A 26,710-nucleotide genomic window follows, 5' to 3' on the forward strand; every position below is an offset into this window, starting at 1 on the left:
CTACTCAGGAGGCTGAGGCAGGAGAATGGCATAAACCCGGGAGGCAAAGCTTGCAGTGAGCCGAGATTGCGCCACTGCACTCCAGCCTGGGTGACAGAGCGAGACTCCGTCTCAAAAAAAAAAAAAAAGAAACAATACTTCTCCTGAAGTCTGCAGGGGAAGTGTTCATATTTTGAAACATATACGGTACCTAGTAAGAGTGTAATAAATATTGGCCTTTATCATTGGAGGTACAGAAAGCCTATGTACTTCATAAAAGCAAATTTAATATCAGAAGATGACAGCCTCCATTTGTGCAGCTGGCTTTCCTGTACTCTGACTTTTAAAACTGTAGCCTTCGCACTGGATGCCATCAATGTCACGTCTTTCTTTACAGAAAAGTTTGGGGAAAACAAGGGACTCCACATGTATACCTATACAAGAGAGGTTCATGAAAAATATGTCTCTTTCAAGCTTTTAACTTTTTCTCCTACTATTCTCTCTTTTGTAAGTCATAATACTTCTTTTGAATACTTTACACATGTGAGGGTATGAGAAATTTATTTTTATCCAAGGGAATCACAAGTTTAAAGGCTCTACATGGATAAAAACAGATGGAAGTGAACTAGACCATTTATTATTTTCATTTGTGTTAAACTCGCAAAATAAACCTTTTACTGGACCAATACTTACCACCATTACCGACTGATAACATAACAGCTAAAAGTGGAACTTGCAAGAAAAAAAAATCTGTGCTAATTTGTTTTTACTTAACAAAATGAAATTCTTGCAGCTAAAATTCCTTCTGATGCTGAGCCTAGTGTAACCTGAATAATTCTCTAAGGCTTTAATTGTTATCAAGACAATTAAAAATAAAATGTTGGTTGCATTCTTGACTGAACTGGTAGATCTTTAATTGATTCCAAGCATGACTCAGATACAAACTTTATTTTACATTCTTGATAGAATCCATTCCATGTGACCACAAGGAGCTGAACATGCTTTCCCTGCACTTTTTTTCCTCTCTCAGTCCTCTTATGCCTCAACGTAAATTTATCATGAAGCCTCAATTGTTAGACTTGACTATGGTGTTATCCAAATTTAAGAGAGTGATAGTGTGCTGAGCATAGCAACCTGGAAGTTTATACAGGAAGAAATGAATCTGGCCATAAACTGTAGAATGTGCTCAAAAATAGAAATTCAAATTGCAAGTGCGTCTCTGGAGTTTCTTTCAGAAAAGCATCCTTTTGGGGTAATATTAATCATTCTCCAATGGTTCAAATGACATCATAGGATAGAGGAGTCTGCACGGTTTTGAATATGTTAAGCACTTTTGATTATTTTCAAAGTTTCAACAAGAACGTAAAATATATTGTAGCCAGCACATTTTCTTTTAATTTTTAAATTCATGCATATTATCAGAGAAATGAAATCCATATGCTTGTAAAAATTCATTTACACTTTGCACTTCAAAATATGTGACAGAGTCTTTTCATAAATCTTTTAATGTCTTTGTTTACTTTTGCAAGCATCCGGTTTGTGAGAACAAACTCCAAATAATTTAGAATCAGAACCCAGCTGCCATATTCAATTAGCATGCACCCTTCACAGATGACTAATAGGGCTGCAGACATCTGGAACAAACTCGTGGACACTCTCTAAAACTAAGACGCACTGTTAAGTAAGAAGGCCTGATGAATGCTTGTGAATGTTACTGTAACAGTAAACTCTACTGCTACCTTTTAAGTCATCTTTTGTCACTAATTTGGTGTGTGTGCCTTGGAAGGCTTTGAGAATTTGTAGATTTCCTCTGGTTAAAGTTCAGCAATATATGAAGATCTCACCTACATTTTGAATTTCAAATGGACACCTGAGAAGGACAGGACATTTCCTCTCCCAATGGCCATAAAAATCTGATAGGATCTTTCAAACAGGGAAGATTTGAAATGTAACTCTTTCTGAAGATGATCAGTTAAAGGCTTTTGTGCTATCTTGTGGTGTCTCCAGTAGCAGCTAGAACACATAGTTTGCCTTAACGAAAGTCATTTACTCATCAAAGAGACACAAACTGAAACTCAACATGGCTGCCCACAATCATTGTGTAGCAGGATGAGCTGCAGACAAAACTCCTCAGACACCAAGTTAAAAAAGGAAGAGGTTTATTCAGCTGGGAGCATCGGCAAGACTCTTGTCTCAAGAGCTGAGCTCCCTGAGTGAGCAATTCCTGTCTCTTTTAAGGGCTCACAACTCTAAGGGGGTGCACATGAGCGGGTTGTGATAAATTGAGCAAGCAGGGGGTACATTACTGGGGGGCTGCATGCACTGGTAATTAGATCGGAATAAAACAGGATAGGGATTTTCACAGTGCTTTTCTCTACAATGTGTGTAATCTATAGACAACATAGCCTATTAGGTCAGGGGTTGATCTTTAACTACCAGGCGCAGGGTGTGGCGCTGGGCTGTCTGCATGTGGATTTCGTTTCTGCCTTTTAGTTTTTACTTTTTTTTCTTTGGAGGCAGAAATTGGGCATAAGACAATATGAGGGGTGGTCTCCTCCTTTATTCCCCTCCTTTGAGACTCTCACTCAATAGTGGGAGTTCCCACTTTCATTTTTACTACCTATGTCTTCTTGCAAGACAGATCGATAGTGATTCGTGTAGTACACTTGTGCTGAAGCATTTTGGTGAACTAAGGTAGTGATGAAGCTTTTTATCATTTGAAGAAGAACAGGTAGCAAACAAGGGAGCAGTAAGCAGATTCCTATTACTATTGTAACTCTTATTATAAGAGTTTTAAATTAATCTTAAAACTGGGAACCATTTTCTAAACATGGCCTCAGGATTAAATCCATGCCACACTTGCATGGGCACATGTGCCGGTTTTGTCATATCTCTAACTGTGTCTTCAACTACTTGTCCTTGATTGTCTATGTGTAGGAAGCAATTAGGAAGGTTAAATTTCCTACAGACCTCTACTTCAGCTGCTAGCAAGTAGTCGAAAGCTAATCTATTTTGATAGATAGCATTTCTCATCTGAGTTTCAGAACAGTCAAGGCTCTGCCAGTTTTATTAGTGATTATTTTTAAGACAGCTTGTAACCGTATGATTCGGTTGATCATGTAAATGGGGGTCTGGTATCCCCATGAGCTGTCTTGTGCCTAAGTAGCAAGCCAATAATATTGTATGATTCTCTTATGAGGCCATTTATCTATCATTTTTTCAATTTCTTGTAGCTATGCTTCTCTTTTCACGGGAAGCATAGACAGGTAAGCCCAGGAGTTCACCTGTTTTTATGGGCAGTAGAAAGAAAGATGGTTTAATAGTGCCAGTAACACAACTACCTGCCTACTGGTCAGGTAATTTGGCATGAGCTCTATGCCCACATATCTAGTATAATCCAGTGGGGGCCATCCAGTCTCGGTGGGACTCTGGGTGGGTCTACATGGTTTGCAACTTTGGGAATTTACTAAATGGATTTCTTTCTGTGTGATTTGAACTCCACCAAGTGACTGTTTTTGTGGTACCATTATACAGTTTCTGTCTCAGACAACTAAGTTGTCCTGCAGGGTGAGTGAATTCTTTTCCTTCTCTAGCTATGCAATATTGTCCAATCATTGAGGCTTTTAGGACCTAGAAATTATCAGGGTGATTTTTTTGAGCTGGGAATTCATTGGGAAGTGGGTCTGTAGGTACTAATTCTTAGGCTTCCTATGGCCATTGATCTCCTATTACAGTTCCTCCACATACATAACATGAAGTGACACTGAGAGACTGGGCTACATGCTCAGCTAATTGCAAAAACAAATTTCTTGTTTTTCCTGGAATTTCTGGTACTGGCACATTTAGTTCATCATAGAAAGTTTGAAACACTGGCTCAGGAAAGCATTTGTAAACTTCTCCTCGAACCAAGATACTTACTCGAGGATCCAGTCCAGTACCATCGATTCCTAAGGTCACATGCTCCTCTTTTTTCTAGCGAAGATCAAGGGGATTGGTTATTACTAGCTCTAAGGGGTTACGTTGTCCTTTAGTATAGGAAGGGCCATTTTTTCCTTTCTGAAGGTGGACTAGATCATTTCATTTTTTTTTTTTTATCCAAGTGGCCTAAATGACACAAGACCAGTATTTAAAACACATTTATTTTCACACAGTCTTTTTATGACAGATGTACTGATTTTCTGCCATATCGTCTGTTTTTTAATTAAGAGAACCACACCTTATTCCTAACTTATTTTTATTAATGACAGCACAGGCATCAAATTTTAAGGTGACTTGTTTGGGCATCCCTTTTTCTTCTGTTTTGGCTAACACTTTATTCATATCATTTATGAGCCCTTACCAGTCCTCAGTCCTTAATCTTATTTTAAAAACTGTGGTCATGGGAGGCTCAGATGGGTCATAACACACATCAGGTTGGTCATTTCCTGGGCTACATACCTTGTAAAGAATAACATTATACAAACCAGTTCTTTTTAGAGTTGCAGTACACTTATAGTAACTATAAAATAATAGGACTGTAGCAACCTTTTGTCCTACCTCAGTGACTTGATGTATACACTGGGAACAGTCCTCAGTCTGAGGAAGGTCAGTTGAAGTCCTTACTGTAAAAGTCCAAATTTTAAGGAAAATGAGTCTCGCAATGAGTTTTCTCATGCTTTGGCCGTGCATGGACCAGTCAGCTTCCAGGTGTGACTGGAGTAGGGCTTGTCGTCTTCTTCAGAGTCACTTTGCAGGGATTGGCAAAGCTGCTCCCATCCACGTACCGCTCACAGTCTACTGATGTTTAAGGATGGTCTCGGAGGTTGGGCCTGCTAGAATAAACTGAGTCCAACACCTCTACACAGTTATGTTCAACTGGGCTCTCTGATACTGGGAGCAAGGTGGTGGGGTTTAGGGTGTTGCAAACTTCAGTGGTTATGTAGGGATTTTCACAGAGCAAGCTTTGGTACTTGGTTAATCTAGCATTTGTTAACCAATGATGTCCTTTGGTGGTCATTAAAGTTACCACAGCATGGGGGGCCTTTATATTCAGGTTTTGCCTAAGGGTTAGTTTATCTGCTTCTTGTGCTAACAGGCCATTGCTGCTAGGGCCCTTAGACCAGCCTTTGGAAACCCTGTTTAGTTATTTTGAGGCCTTTGAGAGATAGGCCTTGGCCAGGGCCCCAGAGTCTGAGTTAAAACTCCAACTGCCATTTTTTCTCTTTCTGACACATAGGGTGTAAAGAGTTTTGTCAGGTCAGATAACCCCAGCGCTTGGGCCGACATGAGTTTTTCTTTTAACTCATGAAAACCTCATTGCTGTTGGTTGTAACAGATGTAGTTTATTTAATCTACATTTTTATTAACTGTCACCTACCAAAATACTGACTCAAATCCTGCAGCTATTTGATTTCAAGCTTTAAGTTGATCTGATATTCCTCGTGGGACTCCAATTGCATAAACAGACATGAGAGTCGAAAGACCCATAAGGGGTTTCTCTCACTTTATGATGTCTTATTTTTTTCCTTCTGGTTGATGAAATGCCAAGGTGAAAGGGATAGCCAAATGGACTAAAGTACATGTGCCACTCCAGTTATTCAGCAGAGTGCCCAGTAAAGGTCCACCACAATACCACCACACATCCACTCGGGAATGAACAAGGGCTGACTGATTGATAAGCTCTTGAAAATTCTTAAGCTCACTGCATCCTTTCAGGCCTCCAAGGAATGCTAAGTTTCCTCCTTGTCATGAGAGACACGAAGTGAACTTAGTGTTGGGAGACGGAAGCTGGATGGCCCTCGGGGGCTGACCTGCAGAGTGCCAGACTTTAGGATATAGCAGAGAGAGCTTGGCATGATTTATTACTCCAGGCTGTAGAATTCTGGAAAAGAGCTACCATGCAGCCCACACCTAGTCGACTGGAGGACCATCTTAGTTTTTAAACTAAAGAAAGCCAAATATCATTTTACATTTAACAATGCTTCTTGTATGATTTTTATACCAGATAAGCTAAATTTCATCTTTATATTAGTGTGATATTACTGTTAAACCTAATTTTAATAAAACCTTGTAGACGTATTTGTCTAATTTTTAATGTTTGACCATAAGGTAAGATTTTATAGACTCTTTTTAACCTTTTATAACTTTTGCTAAAAAGCAGATTGGTGCTTTAAGAAAAACCTGTTATGCTTTTACTTTAATGTTCAGTTCACAGAAAAACTGGATGATACTTCTTTAACTTTAGCTAATATGTTTACACACAGAATTTTCTTTACAATTATCATTTTAAAATTTGCTTAAACCTTCAAAACAATAATTTTTTTAACTTTTTAATGTAGGTAAAAATGTACATTCTTATGCCTCCTTATAATCCTTTTACCAAAGGTATATTTTACTTTTCTTATACACCTGCACATAAACTAATTTTTTTCTCAATAGTTTTACATTCAGGAGGCCTAGTTACTTTTAAATTACACAACATTTTTTGCGTAAATTCTTTTTTATAACATTTTTCTCTCTCATGACTTTCGCAGACAATTCTTCGACATGCCTCAACTTTCTGATTTATTACAAATATTTATTTTTTTAAACAACCAGTTAATTTATTTCAGGACAAGAATTTACTATATAATTGTCTTTTTATATAAATTCCACCCCCCCACACACCTTTTTCCCCCGCTTAGGATACTTCTGAACTGGTGAGGTGTGCTCACAATGAGGTTTCCTGTAAAAGTTATTTTTTTACTTTTCTTTTTCTTAACTACTTGTATACCTCTCTCTTTCTCTCTTCCTTTCTCTGTTTGACTTTGTCTCTTTCTCTTTGACTTTCCTTTTGCCTCTGTCTCTTCCTCTCTCTCTCTGCCTCTTTCTTTCTCTCTCTCTCTCCTTGACTCCCTCTTTGTCTGTCTCTTCCTCTCTGTCTCTCCCTCTCTCTCTCTTTGCCTCTTTTCCTCTCTGTTGCTTTCCTTTTTCTCTCTCTGCTTGTATTTCCTTGTCTCTACCAGCCACTTATGCTGCTGTTCTCTCAACCACTGTGTGTTGGGGGCAGGGGGTCTAAAACCAGCTGTAACCAAGTGTCTATGCATGGAAACTGGTCTGGGTTCCCTGGCTTACAGGTTACCTTGTGCCATACCTTTGAAAAAAGGGACCTGTCCAGGCTTTCCTCTAATGGCCAACCTACCTCTAATGCTGGCCAGTGTATCTTACACAAAGTTTTAAGTTTTCCTAGTGTCATAGTACTCTATAGTCTCCTTTAAGTTCTGTTTTTGAAATTTTTCAACATAGTTCCTAGTAGGGTGGGCTTATTTGTGCCTGACCTATGCTTCTTTGAGACAAAACACCACGCTCACACCACAGGCACACCACAACACAAAGAATGGGTAAAAAGGGCACACACACACTTCTGCAGTTTGCACCAAACCAAAATCAAAATCAAAGTATCCAGAAATCCAAGCCAGGTCAAAACCAAAACCAAAGTAGCAAGCAATCCAAGTCAAGTCAAAAACAAAACCAAAGTGCCAGTACAGGCACACCATGGGCGATCAGGCCACACTTCCACTCAAATGGAGTAGGCAAGTTCCCAAGTCCAGTCCTATCAAACAATTCAAACCAAGTCAAAACCAAAACCAAAGTGCCAATAAAGGCATACAGTGGGTGATCAGGCCACGCTTCCACTCAAATGGAGTGGGCAAGTTACCAAGACCAGTCCTGTCAAGCAATTCAAACCAAGTCAAAACCAAAATCAAAACCAAAGTGCCGATAAAGGCATGCCATGGGTGATCAGGCCATGCTTCCACTGAAATAGAGTGGGCAAGTTTCAAAGACTAGTCTTACCAAGTTTTAGACGTCCAGACTCCAAGTGCCCATTCCCTCCCGGTGTTCAGCCGCTGCGTTGATCCCCCACGGGGGCCTGCCACTCACTGCTCTGGCGAGGCGTCCCACGGGGCAAATGCCTACCCGGGAGCGCGCTCAGGATCCGCACCGCTCAGGCTGGTCGAAGTCCCCCCAAGCGATGTTCCATAGGGCAGGCTTAAGTTGCCTAAGGAGCTGCCTCTACCATCCGCCAATCGCCTCACTTCCCGGTCAGAGAACCAAGAAACGTAGCAGGACTAGCCACAGACAGAACTCCTCAGACACCAAGTTAAAAAAGAAAGGGGTTTATTCAGCTGAGGGCATCAGCAAGACTCCTGTCTCAAGAGCCAAGCTCCCTGAGTGAGCAATTCCTGTCTCTTTTAAGGGCTCACAACTCTAAGGGGGTGCCCATGAGGGGGTCCTGATCAATTGAGCAAGCAGGGGGTTGACTGGGGGCTGCATGCACTGGTAATTAGATCAGAACAAAGCAGGATAGGGATTTTCACAATGTCTGTAATCTATAGATAACATAGCTGATTAGGTCAGGGGTCGATCTTTAACTACCAGGTGAAGGGTGTGGTGCTGGGCTGTATGCTTGTGATTTCATTTCTGCCTTTCAGTTTCTACTTTTTTTTTTTTCTTTGAAGGCAGAAATTGGGCATAAGACAATATGAGGGGTGGTCTCCTCCCTTATTCGCACTAAAGTCAGCAGCAGATGCAACAGGCTTTTCAGCCCCCTTGAGGTGAATGCGTTTTCCAAGTAGGACGAGGTCTCTGCACACCAGTTCTGGATCTGTGGACATGACACAAAGCATGATCACATAAAATTGATCTAAGTGGACTTGCTACACAAACTCTACTTCAATGCAGTAATGGCAGTGACCTGCTGGCTGTTAATCCTCACAGGTCTAGCCATGAAATCATCAAGTAGTCTTAAGGTCTTTGTGAATGTTCCAGAGCCATCAGATTGGATTAGTAGCTGACAATGGCTCTTCCCTCTGATGCTGTCAAGTGCTCCAGTAAATTCAGAGACTTGTGTTAGCAGTCTTGATGGGCTCTGGAACATTAACAAATCTAATATAGAGCCAAGGCCAGGGGTGGTGGCTCATGCCTGTAATCCCAACACTTTGGGAGGCCGAGGTCAAGGTGGAGGATGGCTTGAACCCAGGAGTTCTGGGCAACACAGCAAGACTGCATTTCTACAAAAAATTAAAAATAAAAAAATTAACCAGGTGGGTTGGTACACAGCTGTAGTCCTAGCTACTCAGGAGGTTGAGGTGGGAGGATCACCTGAGTCTAGGAGGAGTTCAAGGCTGCAGTGAACTATGATCAAACCATTATACTCCAGCCTGGGCGACAGAGTGAGATCCTGTCTCAAGAAACAATTCATATATATATATACACATATATATAATAACCAATGTGGTCTACAAGCTTAAAACACGATTTAATTCGCCATAAAATGTTGATGTACAAAGAAAAAGAAGAAAACAGCAACAATAATAACAACACTAATAAAAGCTGACTGTGACCCAAAGCAAATCTCTACTCTTAATGTGTAGTACTACATTTAATTCACACAACAGCCCAGGGAGAGAAGTATAATTTCCATTAAACGGATGAGGAAACTAAGGCTGAAAGGTTTTGCCTAAATTTACCCAAAGCAACACAACTGGTAAGTGGTAAAACAGACTTTGAACCTAGACAGGTCTGCCAACTTTTAGCTACACATCCCCTATCTTTTCCTAAACTGCTTCCTGCATAAAGATGTTCCACAGCTGGTATTCTGAGTTATGTATGTGCAAAAGACCACATTACAGATGGTAAGAGAGGCTCCTTTTTTTAAATCTAAGAAATAAATTATCGTTGCCTCACCCATGGTGATCTTTCTGGATTTTATCCTACAGTAAATAGAGAGTGGGAAGATAATCATTTTCCTTGCTGTTTGTTGTCTCTGTAATATGTTGGTCCTTACAGAGAAATATTGTATTATAACTTTAAATGATTAAAACTTTCAAAAAGATCACTAAATATAGATAAGTTGCTTAAAATGAGAGACAACCCCAAATGAATCAAAAAAACTAAAATTTCACAAATATAAATGAAATAATTTTATTTCCCAAAAATGTCAGTTTAGATTAGGTTGGATTTTTTTTTTCTCTTTTTTGAGACAGAGTCGTACTCTGTCACCCAGGCTGGAGTGCAGTGGTGCAATCACAGCTCACTGCAGCCTCCCTCTCCTAGGCTCGAGGAATCCTCTTGCCTCAGCCTCCCAAGTAGCTAGAACTATGGGCATGCACACCACATCCAACTATTTTTTTTTCAGTAGCAATGGGATCTCACTAGGTCGCCCAGGATGGTCTCAAACTCCTGGGCTCAAGCAATCCTTCCTCCTCAGCCTCCCAAAGTGCTGGGATTACAGGCCTGAGCCACTGTGCCTGGCTAGTTGCTTTTAAAATTCACATATGTTTATTTTAAATTCAAAGACTTCAATATACGTATATCTTACAGTCAAAGTTGGAAGTGAAACTTATTTTCAAGGTGCTATTGATGTCTAAGCCAACTTGTTTGCTAAGTCATGTGTTGATGAGCCTAGAAAGTCCATTTTTTACCACATGTGCGAGCATCTGGCTAACAATAATAATAATAACAACAACAAGAGCCCTTCTCTTGTAAGTGGACGTTAACAACAGGAAAGTTCCCACTTTAACAAAAAGACAAATCTTTTACATTGTATTATTTATCTTCATGCTTGTCTTTATCTCCTGGAACAATGTGTGCTCCCCCTGGTGGCCAGAATAATACTTTCAGCTTCCCAGTTCAAGCTAATCATATTCCAACTTGTTTGCCAAAGAAGCGTTTTATTTTTCATGCTTCACAAGTTTCAGGCTCCAATTCAACTTTTTAAGAAGTCAGTTTCTTTCCATTCATTTAAATATCTTGCTTACTTTTCATCCAAGAGATTGTTGTTAAATCTAGTAATTTTTGTTTTGTTGTTTGTTGTTGGGGGTAAAATAAAATCTTACAAAGCTAAAATCACATCCACAAATGACTGAAAGAAACCCTGAAAGTTAAAATTGTGAGGTCTATATAAGAAATGACACTGCAGATAATCCATCAAGTCAATATATTTCACCAGAGAAAAAGGAAATAAGACATTACAGTATGGAAATGTAATTTAATAGCTCAATGAATACTTATCTGCCTATTTCATCCTTAAGAAGAAAAAGGAAAGTGAAGGCAACCCAGGTGGTTACATTATAATGCAGTCGAAATTCCATCACCCATGAAAACTGCAATTGGGATTCCACTTTTGGATTTGGCCGGCCAGAAACAGATGTGTGTTCCAACAAGAATCACAGGCCGCATCTCCTGGACAAGAGCTCTTTAGAGTGCAGCAGGAGTTTCAGCTGGTTTTAACTCCAAAGAAAGGACTAGACTAAACTGAGTATAATTGTTCCAAGTGTTTAGAATTCCCAAGTTGGATCCGGGCTAAATGTGTGGTTCTCATTTTATGGCCTTGAAAAAGAAGACAGTGTGATTCTTCCTTGTTCTGTTAAAAAAGAAAAAAAAGAAAAAAAGAAAAATTTAAGGTTGAGATACAAAGGTTTGGCTAGAAGTAGCTCAACCATAGGACATTTCTTCAGTGAGTAAGGCTATGGTTCAGACAGCAAGGTCAAGGTGAAAACCAAATACCACTTTGTGCATAAATCTTGCTCATTAAAAGAAGGGACTCAAATGTTTCTTATTATATAGACTGTCTGGATGCACGATCCTTTCAACTGAGTTCCTCGGGCACATTCTAGCAAGATTCTAAATTCATATCATCCAGCATTACAAGGGGCAGGTAGAGTTTCTTTTGAAAAGAAACCCAGGCCAATGTAATCCTAGCTAGGGAAGCTGATGCCAGGAAATCTACAGCGTGCTTTACCGAAACCACAGTTCAATTAAATAAATTCCATCCTTCTTACCAGGAGTCAAGAAACACACAAATGGCAGAAATACAGTTGTCAGTGAGTGGGGTTCACTTGTCAGGAGGTTAATTCCACATGGATTTTAGTAAATTGAATTTGGGATAGGTTAAAAAAAAAATACTTGTGCCAGTATTGAAAACCTAAACTTTATTTGTAGCCGGTATTTCTTCAAACAAGGTTTTGCCGCACCCCTCTGCCTCCATGTCTCTTTCCTGGCCCAGAGAGACTGACTCCCTCCAAAGGAGAGGAAGCCTTCCCCTCACATCTTCGAATGCCTTTCAGTGATCTGTAGAACAACTCGGGGCATATTCAAGAAGGGCAAAACTTCATGCCTCTTGTTCCTCAATCCTCCTTTCCTTTGGTTTGTTTTCCTTGCTTCTTGCCAAAAAGCAGCTACCTTTGGCAGGGAAGTTACTACAATCCATTGCAAGTACTTCCTCCAATAATGAACACAACAAAATCCTGTCTTTATTCATTTAAAGCACGAAGCTGGCCCTCTTTACAAATACCCTGTTTTTAATAAATCCTTGGTAATAGACATCCATTTACGAGAATAAAGTGGGTACATTGGAGCTGAAGCTGATGGTACACAGATCAGATCTTCAGCTCATGTCTGTGTGTGTGCACAGCACAATTCATTAGGGTGAGCCTTTAAATAACACATGGACAGAAACAGATACTTTCCCGCATGCATGTTTTTCCTGGAAAGATTCACAAAACACTGTAACAGCATTCACCTTTAAGAACAAAGATAAGAGTAGAAAGAACTTCCACTTTTCATTTTAATGTTTCTGTACTGCTTGAGTTTTTTAGTGATACACATATATTATTTCTATTCTTTAAAAAAATCAGAGGGCTACTGAGAGATTACGTCTTTATTTTGGGGGGTTACATTTCTATATTTTTCTTCAAAAAAACTTATTCTTAAATTAAAAAAAAAAAGGCAAAGACAAACTGTGTTTAGGGAGTGATTGTTTCTCAAATTATTCTGCCTGACGTGGTGGTGCATAATTTTATTATGAGCTCTCAATGCCTCCACAGATCCACATGAACAAAGAGCAACAAAAGTGCAATATTCCAGTGGGATCTTTTGGAAAATATTTAAATTCTGGGTCTCCCACCAACCTTACAAGTGATTCCTTTAACTTTTGTTAACAGATAAGCAAAATTGTCTCCAAAGAGGTGAAGCCACACCAGTGCCAGTCTTCCTACAGGGCAGGTCACCATGTGCATTACTGCATTGAAGGCTACATTTCACAGACAGGCTCAGAGAGGTCCCAGTCCCCTGACGTATACAGTGGAGCAAAGATTTAAGCCAAGTTCACTGAGACATTCTGTGACCCCCAGCCGCGAGAGAGGGGGTATGTCCCTCCACACCCCACATGATGTGCCAGAGCCTACTGGCTCTGGGACGAAGGCTGCTTATCCTTTGTGAATGCTCAACCCAGAGCCAGGGAACTCAAAGACCCGCCTCCAGCCACAGGATACAGGGAACAAGAGGCAGATTTGAAAAATGCCTTCCTTTGAGGGTGGCACTTAAAACACCGGTGCTTTGCATCCATCCTGGGGCGCATTTCCCAGCTCTTCTCCCCCAGAACCCTGATCAGCTCTAACACAGAAGTGGGCCATAGCAGGGAAATGAGGATGGTGACAACTCAAAGGTAGAAGTTGTCATATAGATTCTTCTCAGTCCTTCAGAAAAGGACGTGATGTCTTCCTCCGGGCCTGAGCAAACCAGTCCTTCTCCAGGCATCACAAATGGGTGTATGAAAATTCTGTCCAGGATGTCACAACTGAGCATGCAATGCTCATCTAAGCACAAGGAGACAGGCTGAGAGGATGGGGGACTTGGGAATATACTTCTTTGTCATACTTGTTTCCTATTATCAGTATGACAAGCTCTTCTACAGGATATGCTGCCATGGAAGGCTGAGGACCTCAGTCTCAAAGTCCAAGTCTCAATCCTGCCTCTCTGATGAGATAGTGTCACCCAGTTTCCAAGGACAAGCCCACTAATTCATACCTTGCTATGTGGTCTAGAGAAAATAAATCAAATCTCTAGCCATCACTAACACTGTCTACAAAATGAAACTTTAAAAAAAAAAGACAAGAGACTTTGAATCTGAGAAGAGTCTAGGAAAAAAGTAAGTACTGTTTTATAACTGATACCTTCAACAGGTACTATCGCAAAGAGATGCAATAAAACCAGTTTACCATTGGTCCCTAGGTGCATCCAGTGCACACACCAAGCAGGCAGCTCCACTCACAAACAGCAACTTCAATTCAAAAATCTCTTCCAACAGTTTTAGAAAGCCAAACAGAGAGAGGGAAAAAAAAATTAGCCAGAAGCCCCTTCGTAGTGCAAACCCCCTAGATTACTTGGTAGCCTGGGATTGTCTTCTTTAGCTTTTAGAATACTAGAAATGTTCTGAAGAACTCCTCCATTCTGGCTTAGTGCCTTTTGCCCATTTTACTCTTTTCAGAATTAACTGCATTTTAAGATGATTTCTGCATATTTCCTCTCTAGCTAAGTTTCTCAGGGCTCACCTGGCACCCATCCCTTTCGAGGGAAGAAGGGGCTCCCCACCCCATTGGCAAATGCCTTCCCCATTTCCATTTCGCTTTCCCTTCCACTTCTTGACCAACCTGGAATGCAGGTGCTCCTGAGGAAACCAAGAAAATAATTTCCCTTGATAGTGTTCATCCTGGGAACTCAGGGGAGAGAGTAGCTGCGGAGTAAGAATTCAACACTCTGCACTCAGAAACAGACTTGCTCACCTCACCACACACCTTTCAGACGCTTTCCTTTATTTAGAGGCAGCCACCTTAACAGGCGATGTCAGGCTCTCACCAGGGATATTGCTGGGACTACAGAATTGCATTATGTCCAGGGTCCCACCACCAGCTAGCCTAACTTGGAAGCAGTTCACAGCTCTTGCAGCTGGCTCTAGAAGACGCTTTCTGGGTTGTTTCGTTTTGTTTTTAACCCTCATCCCTTGCAAACCAGAAGTCCAAATGAACCTTTGTACCTGGAAGCCGTTTGTGGTTTAAATTAACAAATGTGCTGACCCCTGAACACCAAAAAGTGCTGATGTGTTTACCATTTGTTCGATTCCCTGGCAAGTGTTGTGAGTGGAGGGATGGGAGGAGACACCTGCAGGACATCCAGTTTTCTAAGCACAGAAAACGCCAACAACCCCTGTGCTCCCTATTCCTATCCCACTCTTCTTTGGGGTGACATCATCTCAGAAGGGAAGAGAAGCCCGGCGGCCACTGGGCTCTGAGAAAACAGATTTCCAGACAATATACTGCGGGGATCGAAGGGAGAGGACAGTTCATGGAGGGTTTTTTAGGGTTTGTTATTACAAAAAATATATATAAAATAAAGGCTGTGGCTTTTCTGTCCACTTCTTAGGTTTGAGCTCCCCTCCATTAGGGCTGGGGGTCTCAGAGGAGTGAAGGCTACAAAGTCCCAGGTGCCAAAGAAGGGACTGTCACCGAGATGGCTCTAGGGCTCTCAGGGACTGAAGGAGGGTTGGGGAAGCAGTAAAACAAAGGGAATTAGGGCCCTTGACAGTAGAGTAAGAGAGAGAGAGAGGGAAAGACGGGATGGACCAGGAAAAAGGGCTGAGAGCATATAGAGGAGTAGATAGAGGAGAAGGGGAAGGAGCCGGACTGGAGCAGAGGTCGGAGCAAGAAGAGAGTGGAAGGGCAGAGGGAGCCATGGAAGGTCGGGGAAAGCCGGGGGTGGAAGGGAGGGAGGAAAGAAAAGAGAAAGGGAAGGGAGGGAGAGTGAGAAAAAAAGAGAAGGGAAGGAAAGAGGGAGAGAGGCGAGACGGAGACGGACAAAAGAGTGACAAAAAAGAAATTTGAGGCCGGCAGAGCGAGGGAGGCCACGTCAGAGCAAGGATTGTGAGGAGGGTGCAACAGTCTAAAGCCAAAGTTAAGAGAAGCCTCAAAACCCAGGCCAATAAAGGAAGTGTGGTGGGTCCGGACAGAGGCAGGGCTGGGCCTGGGGGCTGGCTGGGCGTGCACCCGGGGGCCGGCGCTGGCTTCCTCCGCCTCCGCCGCGTGTCCTCCGGTCCTGCCCGCGCAGCTTGCCGGGGCCGCCGCGCAGACCTGTGCGCCCGGGTCCGCCTGCCGTTCCCTCCGAGCTCGGGTCCGGGGAGAGCTGCCCCTAGGAGGTCGAGGCCGGGATGGGCAGTCCGTGTAAGCTACTGAGGGCGTCCGGGGCCTTGCTGCCGGGGCTGGGAGGCTTCCTGTCAGCCACTGCGGGAGGAAGCACATGGGCGTCGGATCACTGCCTAACGCCGCTGCAGGGCGAGCGGCACTGGGACGCAGGCAGAGCGAAGTGGTGCGCGCTCAACCCTTGAAGACTCTGGAAGAGGGAAGCAGAGACTCGCGCTCTCCAGAGACCCCAAGCTTCCGTGGGCGACCAGCCCTCCCTCTCCCGCTAGGGGAGCCACTTGCAAGGACAGCCTTGGCAAGCGGGACTCTTCGCAAGGCCATTTGCAAACACTGACCGCTGGCCGGGTGCAACTCCCGTTGCCCTCCAACCCCCTCACCACCTGCTCAGTAAAGGAAGTGACGGGCGCAGAGGGCTGGGAAGGTTTCAGGTCTGATGGAGACTTCCGCAGAAGGGAGCGGGACTCTAACGTTGCGCGGACCCTCACCCTTTCCAAACCCCAGGCGCGTGCAGAAGTGCGAAGGGCAGCCAAAGCGTCGAGTCAGCTGACACCCGCGGCTCGGAACTTGCTGTGGGCAGGGGGAAATCGTGCGCGAAATGAGCCACCAGAGATTCCCCTGGAGCGGCCTGGATTCCTCCGACACAGGAGGCAGTTGCGCTTTAAGTGAGAGGCAGACTTCGTTGTGCCCACGAGGTCCGGGGATCCAGATGCGCTCACCACTGTGGGCACAGCACGTCCTGGGACCTGTAGGCCTCCGGATTAAGTGACAGTGGGATGGCCAGATCGGGCGGTATTCTGCGCCTTACTCTATTATTTGGGGGTTTGGGAAGGGGCCCAAGTTTTACTACTGGAAACCAGACAGTGACGCCGCGATTGCGCAAGCCTGTTTTTCCTTTCCCAACCTTGGGCCACTCTGCTTCTCCTACAACCAGGATCCACAGTATGTTTATACCTACAGGGGCCTATTTTCAATTTTCTTTTTTCCCCAAGTCCTCCTTTAAAGGGGGAGCTTGGAGCGCCTCAATTTGCGTGAGGGGAACTCTGGATTTTTTTTCTCCTGCAACTTCCCTCGCCTCAGCCTCAGGCGCAACTTGCTGTGGCTGCGCAGAGTTGGGCCAACCACCTCTGTGCAAGACACACACACCCAGACACAAACACACACAAACACACGGTTTCGCTGAGGTTTTAAAGAGGTCTAAAGACCTTCCCTGGACGGTGGCCCCTCTGCTTTTCCCTGGCTCTCAGTTCTTTTTCCTAAACATAGTTGTGGCCGCCCAGCCAACAAGTATTCAGACCTTTTCTTTCTACCCTGGACACACACTTCAAAGTGAGGACCTGTTTAGAAAACATCTGAGGAGGAGGAGGTTTCTCAGCCAAGGGACGGTTACCTTAGAGACAAGCAAGAAACTGAACTCATGAAAAATAAACACCCAGGACGACTGCATCCCACCCTACAGGGGCGAATCCTGCTGTGTTTTTAGCCCAGTCCAGACCATCCTTTCTCATAGGGCCCCTCCTGCCCTCCATTCCCTCCACAGGACAAATGGGTGGGTACTTCTGGGCCCTCGGAGGCCAGGGCCTGGGTCAGGCTCATTTAATTCAGGGGCTAAGAATGGGGAGAGGCATTTTTTTAATATTCAACTGCAATTGCAGGGCACTCTGGGACCACCGTTGAGGGGAAGGGACCCCTGGGGTTGGGTCAAATGAGGCTACGGTTGGCAGCATCCGGTGCGACAATGCCAGCGCCCTAGTGCTCTCTGACAAAGTTTACTTCTAGGATCCTCCAAGAACCAATCCCCAGGCAGAGGTAACTAGAGCAAAGCTGCAAGTTATCTTTAACAAATATAAGCAATATATTTTCTTTGTGAGTATGCAATATCTTATAGATTTGATTTCCAAATCTTGAGTCATTCCAGAGCCCCACAGGGAGGGACTTAAAACCCTGAGGTTTCGAGAGTATTTGGAAACACCCTGTAAATACCAGCTGTCTTGAGGGAACATCTGGTGGTGTCTGCCACCTAAGAGTGGGGAAGGGGAGATGGTCATCCCCTGGCTGTGAAAAGGCATTTGGATGTGGGTGGAGATTCCTAGAATGTCGGCCTTTCCAAGTGAAGATCAAGCGAAACTTTTCCTATTCTTCTTAATTCCCAAAAATTAAAGTTTCCTTTCAGGGGATGGGGAATGTAAATTATACCTTTTGCCTACATAGTAGGAAACCCAGACTCACTACCTTTAAAAAAAAAGAAAAAATTAATTATAGTATTAATTAAATAACAATTAATCAATTAATATCTAATTTATTGCTAAATTTTCATTTTGACATTTGATTAAGTTTCACTTAGGGTAACTGTTAAGCTGTTCATTTGCACTAATTTGGAGGACATGTTGATATATATTGCACTGTGTGTGTGTGTTGTGTGTATGTGTTAGGTGATCAAAGGTATTTGCTTTTACTGAGCGTTTATTATATTAAATTGCTTTTCATTATACAGAAGAATTTTTTCTTACTGAAAAGAAATTCAGTAAATGCTATTCTCACTATTCTTATGAATTGAACACTTGGTGATTTACTATAGTAAATTGTCCTGTGGGACAGGTTTCTTTGAAAATATTAATTTCTTAAGAACTGGTCAGAAAATAAAAGGCAGTGATTTTTATTATTTTTCTTTCTTTTCAAAGACTAGTTGTGTTGAGGAAATAGATCTTTGAAGTCCGCTGTTCTACCAGTAAGGAGTAAAAATCCATAACCCAAGTATGTATGTAATTCTCAGGCTATGAATATAGATAGATAATGAATGATTATTTCTACATTCCTGTTCGAACACAAACAATTGCATGCCAGCTTGAGAAATCATTACTAATGATGTCCCCAAGTTATCTGATTATCTTTTATTAGAACCTTTAAAGAACTTGGAGGACCACAAAATTAAATTAACTTAATAACTAGAGTAACAAATTATTGCTGCAGCTTTTGAAAACAGGTGGGATATTACATAATAGCAAGCCAATATAATGGTAAAAGGGACTTAAATACCAGCACCATTCAATGGTTCTGTATTTCTGAAAAGGAAAGTGTCTTCTAAAGAAAATCAATCACCAGTGAGGCTAAATGTTAAAATCAGCTTCCCCACCACTTTCACCTCAAATTAATGAGAAGTAGTTTAGAATTAGGAACTGTGTGTGCTACCTTTGGGTTATTATCTGCACTTTATAATTTGTGTCTAATGTAGAGCTTAAAATGCCTCCAGGGCAAAGTAGCTCTATTGGAAAACAAATGCATTCCTCTGAAGATTGTGGGTCTTTTTTCTAAGTCTTCCTTCTCCTTAAGATGAACCCAGGGAAACATTTCAAATCTGTAGTTATACTTTTTAAATTCAAAAGAACCTGCTTATTTAAATGATTTGTGTAATGTGGTACATTTTATTTTGATTTCGATTTTGGCAGATAACCTCAGTTGTTGAGAAAACAGGTTGATTGGAAGCTGAGGATGAGTGAAGCGCTCATCTGCGACCCCTTAGCTATCCTTAAATGTAAAGCTTAAAGGAGTTCTCACTCTTAACTTTTAACATTTCCTTCACTTGGATTTTTGTATAAATGAGCAAGTGATAGTATCCCGTTTAAATTAAACTTAAAGTTTAAAAGAGCTCTAAATCCCAATTTTTATAAATTTTCCTTACTTGGATCTGTCTGTAACTAAGCAAGTGAACATTATCCTAATATCCCAGGATGTCTGTGCTCTGGGAAAGGTGGAAATAGAAAAGTATTTTTCTCCCTTCGTTTCACTGTTGTGGATGGCATCTTTATTTCCTTCCTGCCCCCATCCCCACCCCCACTCCCCAGGGCATGCCCTCCTATCTTATCAAGACTACTTGGAAATAACACTTTCTGCCTGGGCAGCACCAAGGAGGATGGCCCTCCTGTGCCCTGCCTGCCCACTGCCACCTGCCACTACATCCACCTGGCTTCCAGACCTGGACAGGTGGAGGCAAAGCAGTTAGTAAAAATCCTTTTATAATCTGAGAACACCACGCTGTCTCCCAGGTCTGTGCCTGGTCCCTTTCTCTGCTGGGGCTGGGACGCCCTGGGGGACCCTTTCCTTTCCCAGGTTGGTTGAAGTTGCACATTTCTGGTGCTCAGAACCTAAGCACTGGCAAGTTCGAAGTTAGCAAATCAAGCCATTCCTTTGAACAACAAAGAACATGAGACTCAAGGGCTGGTGAGCTTTTCCCAAGTTAAAGGAAAAACTGGACCCCTCCGGGCAGTGTGAGAGGATGCCCCTCACACTGCTGACTGTCAGTGACATACCTAAAATCTCTTCCTTGACTTTTCAGGAAGTGGACTTATGGAAGAGGAAGAGGAAGAGGAAGCAGAAAAGGAGGCAAGACTACCAGGCACATTTTCCACAGAAAGAGAGAAACCTCTCCTTCCCCGCCACCCACCACCACCACCAACCACCACCACCACAGGAAGCTCCTGAGCCTGGAGTAAAGGACAATGATTCACATGGCCTCTACTTTCCCACAGTGTGTATTTAAGAAAAAGAATCCAAAGGCTCTTTTTTTTTTTTTCTTTAAGGAAGCTGGGAAAAACAGGTGGGCAGTGGGGCAGAGATGGGAAGGGTCCTGGGATGGAGGTCAGGTGCCATTAGCAAGTCCAACCCCACCTAAAGGGCTCAGGTGCTAGGACAGGTCTACAGAAAGGTGAGCCTTGAGGGTGCCTGCTAGACGTATCCCTGGATGGAGAAACAGAAACCCAGAAAGAAGCAGGAACTTGGTCGAAGGTGCCAGAACCGGATCCAAACCCACGTGTCCTGTATGCCAGAAGGACCCCCTTTCTCATCTCCCCTCATAAGTGGAGGGGACAGTCTTGGGGCCAGTCTCTCAACCTCAGGTACCTTTATAGGGACACCTGTCAGAACGAATCTGCTCCAAGAAGCTACAGGCATATAACGGTTAACCCAGAGGAAGGGTTTATGCCCAGGATCCACCTCTTCCCCACACGCTCTCCCTTTTCCCAGGCTCACACCCCCTCCCCAGTACCCTTCCTAACCCTTCCAGTATCCACCCGACCCCCTCCCTGCGCTCCTCACCTTCTCGGCTGGGATGCTTGAAGGTCATTGCTGCTGCGAGTTCCCCGCCGTGCACAGCTACGCCAGCCCCGGGGGGCGCCAGCGGAGGGCCTTGCGCCGGCGGCCACGGCGGGCCCGGGGCGAGGTAGCCGCCTCCCGGGGCGCTGTACACGCCGTGCTGGTTGGAGGCCGGGTAGGCGCAGGCGGGGAGGAAGCCACCCACGGCAGAGAGGGTAGAGGCCGACTGTGGGGATAGAGAGGGACCGTCAGCAGCAGCAAATCCTGCCTTCTCTAGCCCACGCCATCACTGAGACGGGGGTTCTCATCTATTATCCCTCCCCCACGCCCTGTCCCCATCCATCAGCCCCCATGAGAGGCCTGGCCTCTAAATTTCCTAGTAAGGACCCCTTGGCAAAGTGATTTCTAAGAATTCACTCAAACTGTTACAAATAATGATTTGAAGGGGTCACGGTGTTCGTATCGGGATTTAGAGAAAGAAGGTCCTTGACTGTGGACCTGTGATCTGGAGTTCCTGCTTTTTTAGCTAAGGTGTCTTGGCAAAGGCAAGTCAACCCCGCGAAAGTCAGACTCCTCCAAACTAGTACGCTTGAGGAAAGGACAAAAAGGATGCTTGCTGGCCAGCCTCCAGATACAACCATCTCTCTGCCTGGAAATTTTGTCTTTTATTTCTCTCTCTTTTTCCCCACTTCCCCAAACCTTCTGCTTCCCTACTTAAGGTCACCTCCCACACGTGCCTCCTGGTTACCTGAGTGTATTTAATGTCTGCCTCTAAGGCAGGTTTCTCCAGCCCATTCACTGCAGGGGTGGTGGGGAAGGCCGTGCGGTTCACGCCGGCCCAGTCTTCCATCTTGGGAGAGTAAGTGGTGCCTTCACTCCCAGCCAGGGCCCCTGCAGGGGACAGAGGACAGATTAGAAGGTGCCTCCAAATCTGCCCTGGGCACACGTGTGGCCAACCACCCAGCTTATATCTGAAGGCAGGGCCAGGGTTCCCACAAAATTTGTAGGTGGCCTGACACTCCACCAGTAGACAGAGGGCGACAGGGACTGGGATGTTCACCACTCTGGGTGGGGCAGAGGAAAGGCAGCCAGGCCTGCTGACCTGTCCTCCTAGCCTTCAGCCCGCTTCCCACGAACGGGAGGCTGCTACTGAGTCAAAGCCTGGGCAGACTCAGCCAAAGCGGCTGCTCCATTGTCTAGACACAGCTCCCAGAAACTTCCAAGTTCAAATCTACAAGAAATCAATACAAGAAAATTGTATTGATTTCTCAACATCTGCACAAGCATCTAGAGGGCAGGGAGACGATTCTACCAGAACTGCCTCCAGAAACGCCCAGGGTTTCCCAAAAGAAGTGTCAACATTATGGTCCCCGTTCAGATAGAAGCAGACAGCTGCTCCCCGGGCCCTTGTGTGTACCAGGAACCAAGGGAAAGCTCCAGATCTGCGTGCAGGCTTGGTGGGGTCACCTCCCGACCAGCTGCCCACTGACATTTCATGGGAAGCTTTAGCGTCAGGCTGGGTTAGAGCCACCAGGAGACATAAAGGCAGCGCAGGGCCACAGAGGCGCTGCTACTGCTGGAGCTGAGCACTCACAGTTTCCAGCCACCACTCTTTCCTCCTAGGCTACCTTGAATTTTGCTTCTTACCCTCCTCCTGAGTCTGCTCTCCTAAGAGTGTGCCATCCCCTGGCCAGCTGCTGGCAGCCGGGGACAGGGCAAAGAAATCCAGACCGATTCTGGCCAGATTCTTTCCTGGTCAGGCATCAAAGTTGTTCCAAACCTCCCTGCCTTCCCCATCTTCCTCATCACCCATTTGACCAACAGTTTGTTGAGCTTTAATTGCAGACAAACGACAAATCCTTGTGAAGGTGGCTGCAGCCCCAGCAGCCATCACCCCAAACTCCAGGACCTGCAAGGCCACAGGGCCTTAGAGACGTAGGCCACTCAACAGACCACAAGATCCCTTTTCCTTTAACTCAGAAGAGCCACTGGGCCTGGGACTAGGGGGCCAGAACCCTTGGGAAATTGTGAAGGATTCTGAGAGCTAAAGAAAGCGTCTCAAAATTGCCTGAGCGTTTTTTTTTTTTTTTCCCTTAAATTTGGCAATAGCGGTTTGCATACTTTTTGCAAGAATGAAAAAGCGCAGTTTCAGGCCTCCAAATTTGTGGTTGGCGATTGCTCTTCCATTTGGGAAATATTTTCCATATTTGTCATAAAAAGTTCAAGATGTCCGAGGTCTCTGACAAAAGGCCCAGGACCACCAGCCTCCCTGGCCAGTGTGGAGCCCTCCCCTAAGCCAGAACCGGTCCCGGGAGGAGAGCGAGTGTGAGTCCTCTCCTGCAAGCCTGCCCGCCCCAGGTTCTGCCCCTTAATAGAAGGCTACGGAGGCCGCCACGACTGACCTGTTTGTTCCATAAACGTCCGGATGCCCAGGATGTTGCTGACCGAGTGTGCCGAGGGCCATGAGCGCGGGATGCTGACGTGGCCCGCCGTGCCCGGGACCCCGGGGTGGCTGCCCATCTTGGCGCCGGTGGGCGACACGGGACTGGGGTAGGGGTACTGGTAGATGTGGTTGTAGGGCAGCGTAGGCTGCGACGGCGGCTGCTTACTTGCCTCGTACGGTCCTGGCTGCGCCAGGCTGCCGATCTTGTTGCGCAGGATGCGGCTGATGGAGCTCACCGAGGGCACATTGTACTTGTCACAGACGCCGTCGGCCAGCAGCCGGTCGCGGATCTCCCAGGCAAAGATGCCAGGGTCTCCCTGCTTGTAGTCCCGGATGTGCTTGACCACGTTGGGAGTGGTGACGCGGGGCTTGCTGCCCCCGATGGCCCCGGGCAGAATGGAGCCGGTCTCGTTGTAGCGCGCCAGGATCTTGCTCACGCAGCCGTGGGATACGCGGAGCTGCCGACTGATGTCACAGGGTCTGATGCCCAGCTGCGCCAGCTCCACAATGCGCAAGCGGATGGCGTTGGGCAGGGGGCGGCCGTTGACGAACACACCGCCCAGCTGGTTCACCTCGCCATACGTCTGCTCTGCGGATGCGCCAGACAAGAGTGAGCAGGCAGGGGAGAAAACACCGGGCGGGTTAGCCAAGGGTCCCCACGCGGATCGAGGGACTGCACCCAGGCGCACTTCCAAAGAGTGACCTGTGGGTCCCCAGACAGCTCGGAGTCCAAGGGCAAACCGCCTGGGTCCGGCTCGGAGTGGGCAAGGGCACAGAGGAGCCGCGGAGTGGAGCGCCGCGCATTGTAGCCCTCCGTGCCCTTTCGCGACTTTTAGCGCGTCTACTTGGAACACGCCCTTCCCAGACTTGCTGAACTGTCCCCTCCTTGGGGACCAGAGGAGAATGTAGCTCCTCCAGGACCCAGGACTGGGTCGCCCAGGGAAAGCGGACTAGAGGGAACGGAGGCACACGGACCCGACCCACCTCATCAGCCCGCCCGCGCTCTGCCTGTCGCCTGCCCCTTACCCATAGCGCGCGGGCCGGTCAGCTGCCTGGCGCCGGGGTGGCCGGGGTGGCCGGGGCTGGGCCCGGCGCAGTCCGGGAGAGCTTGGGCGCCGCCGCCGCCGCGGGAGAGGCATAGAGGGAGGGCGCGCGAGAGCCGAGAGCCGCGGCGGCCCAGCCGCGGGCTGGAGACGCGCTGTGAGCGGCTGCCGAGCGCGCTGCCGCCCGCTCCAGGGCCTGCCGCCGCCGCTGCTGCCCCCTCCCAGGACACTCTCCACGCCCGCGACCCCAGGCCCAGGGTGAACTTCATCCGATTGGGAGAAATTCGTCTGACCGGGAGGCTGCAGCGTGCGGGAATCAATTTGACGTGTCCTCCACGTCAATCTCGGCAGTCACGCCGGAGACGCGCGAGTTGGCAGCTCATTGGTTCCCGTCACTGCTCCCCAGCGTCCCCCTCCCCGCCCTGAAACTCTACCCCCTCCTTCTATCCTCCCGCCTCGGCCCTCCTTCATTCCCCCCCACCCCCCCACAACCCACTCCTCTACACACACACACACACACAGACAGACACACACACACCATTTGGGCCTGGGACTTTGCACTACTCTGAGCCCCTTGCAGCCCCCTCCCTCCTCTGGCTTTGGGAATGATGGGGAAGTCATCTCAATTGATTAGTGTGCTAGTACTAGTACTCGTTTTCGTTTTGGTTTTAATTTTATTTCCGCCACCATTAATAATAAGATAGAGAATAAAAGTTTATCGTGGCAAGGTGTTTAGGATATGGTTGTCTCTACCTCCCCACTCCCTGGGCAGCGGCCGGGGAAGGGTGGGATCAGTACCCCAGCTGGCTGGGAGTGTCAAGGTGAGCGTCCAGCGCGGTGCAGAGCGCCTGGCAGGAAGACGCAAGGCAGAACTGATTCATGTGTGTCCCATTCTTGGCCAGGTCCTCAATCCTTCTCTCAGGAAATCTTCACAACGTTTAATAGCCAACCACTCTCGGAATAGTGGGGGTGATTTCGGTGATGCGAGAGGGGCACGGTCCAAATCCTGTCTTCTACAGCCAGGCCCAGCCACCAGAACTCATTCCTCTCCAAGAGGCGACAGAAGGGGCAGGAGGCAAAAGGATTCCGGCCTGCTGCTACGAGGCGCACAGATCCGGCGCCCTCCGGTCCCCAGGCGCGACCAGCGGGAGGCCAAATGCATAGCTCCAGCTCTAGGCCTGAAGGACAAGTTCCTTTCCCCTTGGCGGTGGAATCCGGCACCACTCTATCCCGGGTGGCCTGGCCTCGTCTTTCTCCCAGTACCTGCAGCTTCAGGAAGTCTCGGTTAAACCACAAAATGGTCATTTCTCCTTCATTTAAATGAGGTTTTTCGCAGTCCTGAATTATTTGCCCCTGAGATTGAACATCGACAATTTCTCTGTTTCTACCCAGCACCAGAGCAGTTCTGAACTCCCCAACCTGTGCAACTAACCGTGTCCGGTAGCCATGCGGTGAGGCCCAGGAGGAGGAAACTCGTGGTTTTGAACCTGAACTGATTTGAGGGTGTCAGGACCTGAGAGTTCTGAGTTTGAGCCCAGTAAGCACCAAAGGCATTGGGCTGAATGTGCTAGACCAGGAAGAGGGCATAGGGGAGAGAGTAGGAAAAGCAGAGATTTCTGAGACTCCCAGCTCTCCCCTGGAGGGGAGAACCCTCTTCCCCTCCCTCCCGCCCACCCCAAGGGTCTAGCTCTTCTTAGCCACCCAGAGTTGAATATGGCGCCAGCGCGGTGACAGTGGCTGAGGAGCACATGGACCCTATCAGCCCAGCCTGGGGAGCCTTGGCTGCGGAGGCCCCGACCCCTTTCCCTCCACTGCAGGGTCAGAGAGCATCCCTGGCTCCTAATCCACCCGTCTAAATGTATCTGTTAAGAGAGACTGACTCAGGCTCTCTAGAGAGAGCACGCGGTGGGGCCACAGGCAAGAATTACCTACGGAAAAAGAAAAATCAGGTTTAAAAGAAGTGAACTCTTCCTCTCCAGCGGCATGAACACAGTACAGTCTCTGTCTCTGGGAGGTCCTGGAGACCTGGAGGAGGTTTGAGGGTCAGCGCACTGGCAGGAGGATGCGAGCGTGGGAGCAGAGGAACCTATGTAGAACATCAGGCCTGTCCATGACAGCGTAGGTAGGTTTGGAGTAAGGAACGGGGAAAGGGAATGGTTTGGATTAAA

The 26,710-nt window shown here is 46.1% G+C and overlaps 1 protein-coding gene across 1 annotated transcript; it reads right to left on the reverse strand.

Annotated features, from left to right (window-relative positions):
• Positions 1 to 15,664: 15,664 nt before the first annotated feature.
• Positions 15,665 to 24,811, reverse strand: PAX1 (paired box 1). Its single transcript, XM_033185325.1, has 5 exons — positions 24,526 to 24,811; positions 23,459 to 24,088; positions 21,805 to 21,947; positions 21,060 to 21,282; positions 15,665 to 16,052 (listed from the first exon to the last, which is right to left on the reverse strand). The coding sequence occupies exons 1-5, from the start codon at positions 24,809 to 24,811 to the stop codon at positions 15,961 to 15,963; spliced, it is 1,374 nt and encodes a 457-aa protein (XP_033041216.1). The 3' UTR covers positions 15,665 to 15,960.
• Positions 24,812 to 26,710: the final 1,899 nt, after the last annotated feature.

Source organism: Trachypithecus francoisi, unplaced genomic scaffold (assembly GCF_009764315.1).
Source record: "Trachypithecus francoisi isolate TF-2019V2 unplaced genomic scaffold, Tfra_2.0 Lachesis_group21, whole genome shotgun sequence".
In the NCBI taxonomy this organism is placed as follows: Eukaryota; Metazoa; Chordata; class Mammalia; order Primates; family Cercopithecidae; genus Trachypithecus; species Trachypithecus francoisi.

Bases quoted from the DNA above. Each gene is read 5' to 3' on its own strand.
- PAX1 (XM_033185325.1), bottom strand. From the start codon at position 24,811: ATGAAGTTCACCCTGGGCCTGGGGTCGCGGGCGTGGAGAGTGTCCTGG. The intron at 24,089-24,525 runs GTAAGGGGCAGG...GCGCATCCGCAG, and splicing joins GACCGGCCCGCGCGCTATGG to AGCAGACGTATGGCGAGGTG. The intron at 16,053-21,059 runs GTGAGGAGCGCA...TTCCTCCCGCAG, and splicing joins CAAGCATCCCAGCCGAGAAG to TGGCTGACAGGAAGCCTCCC.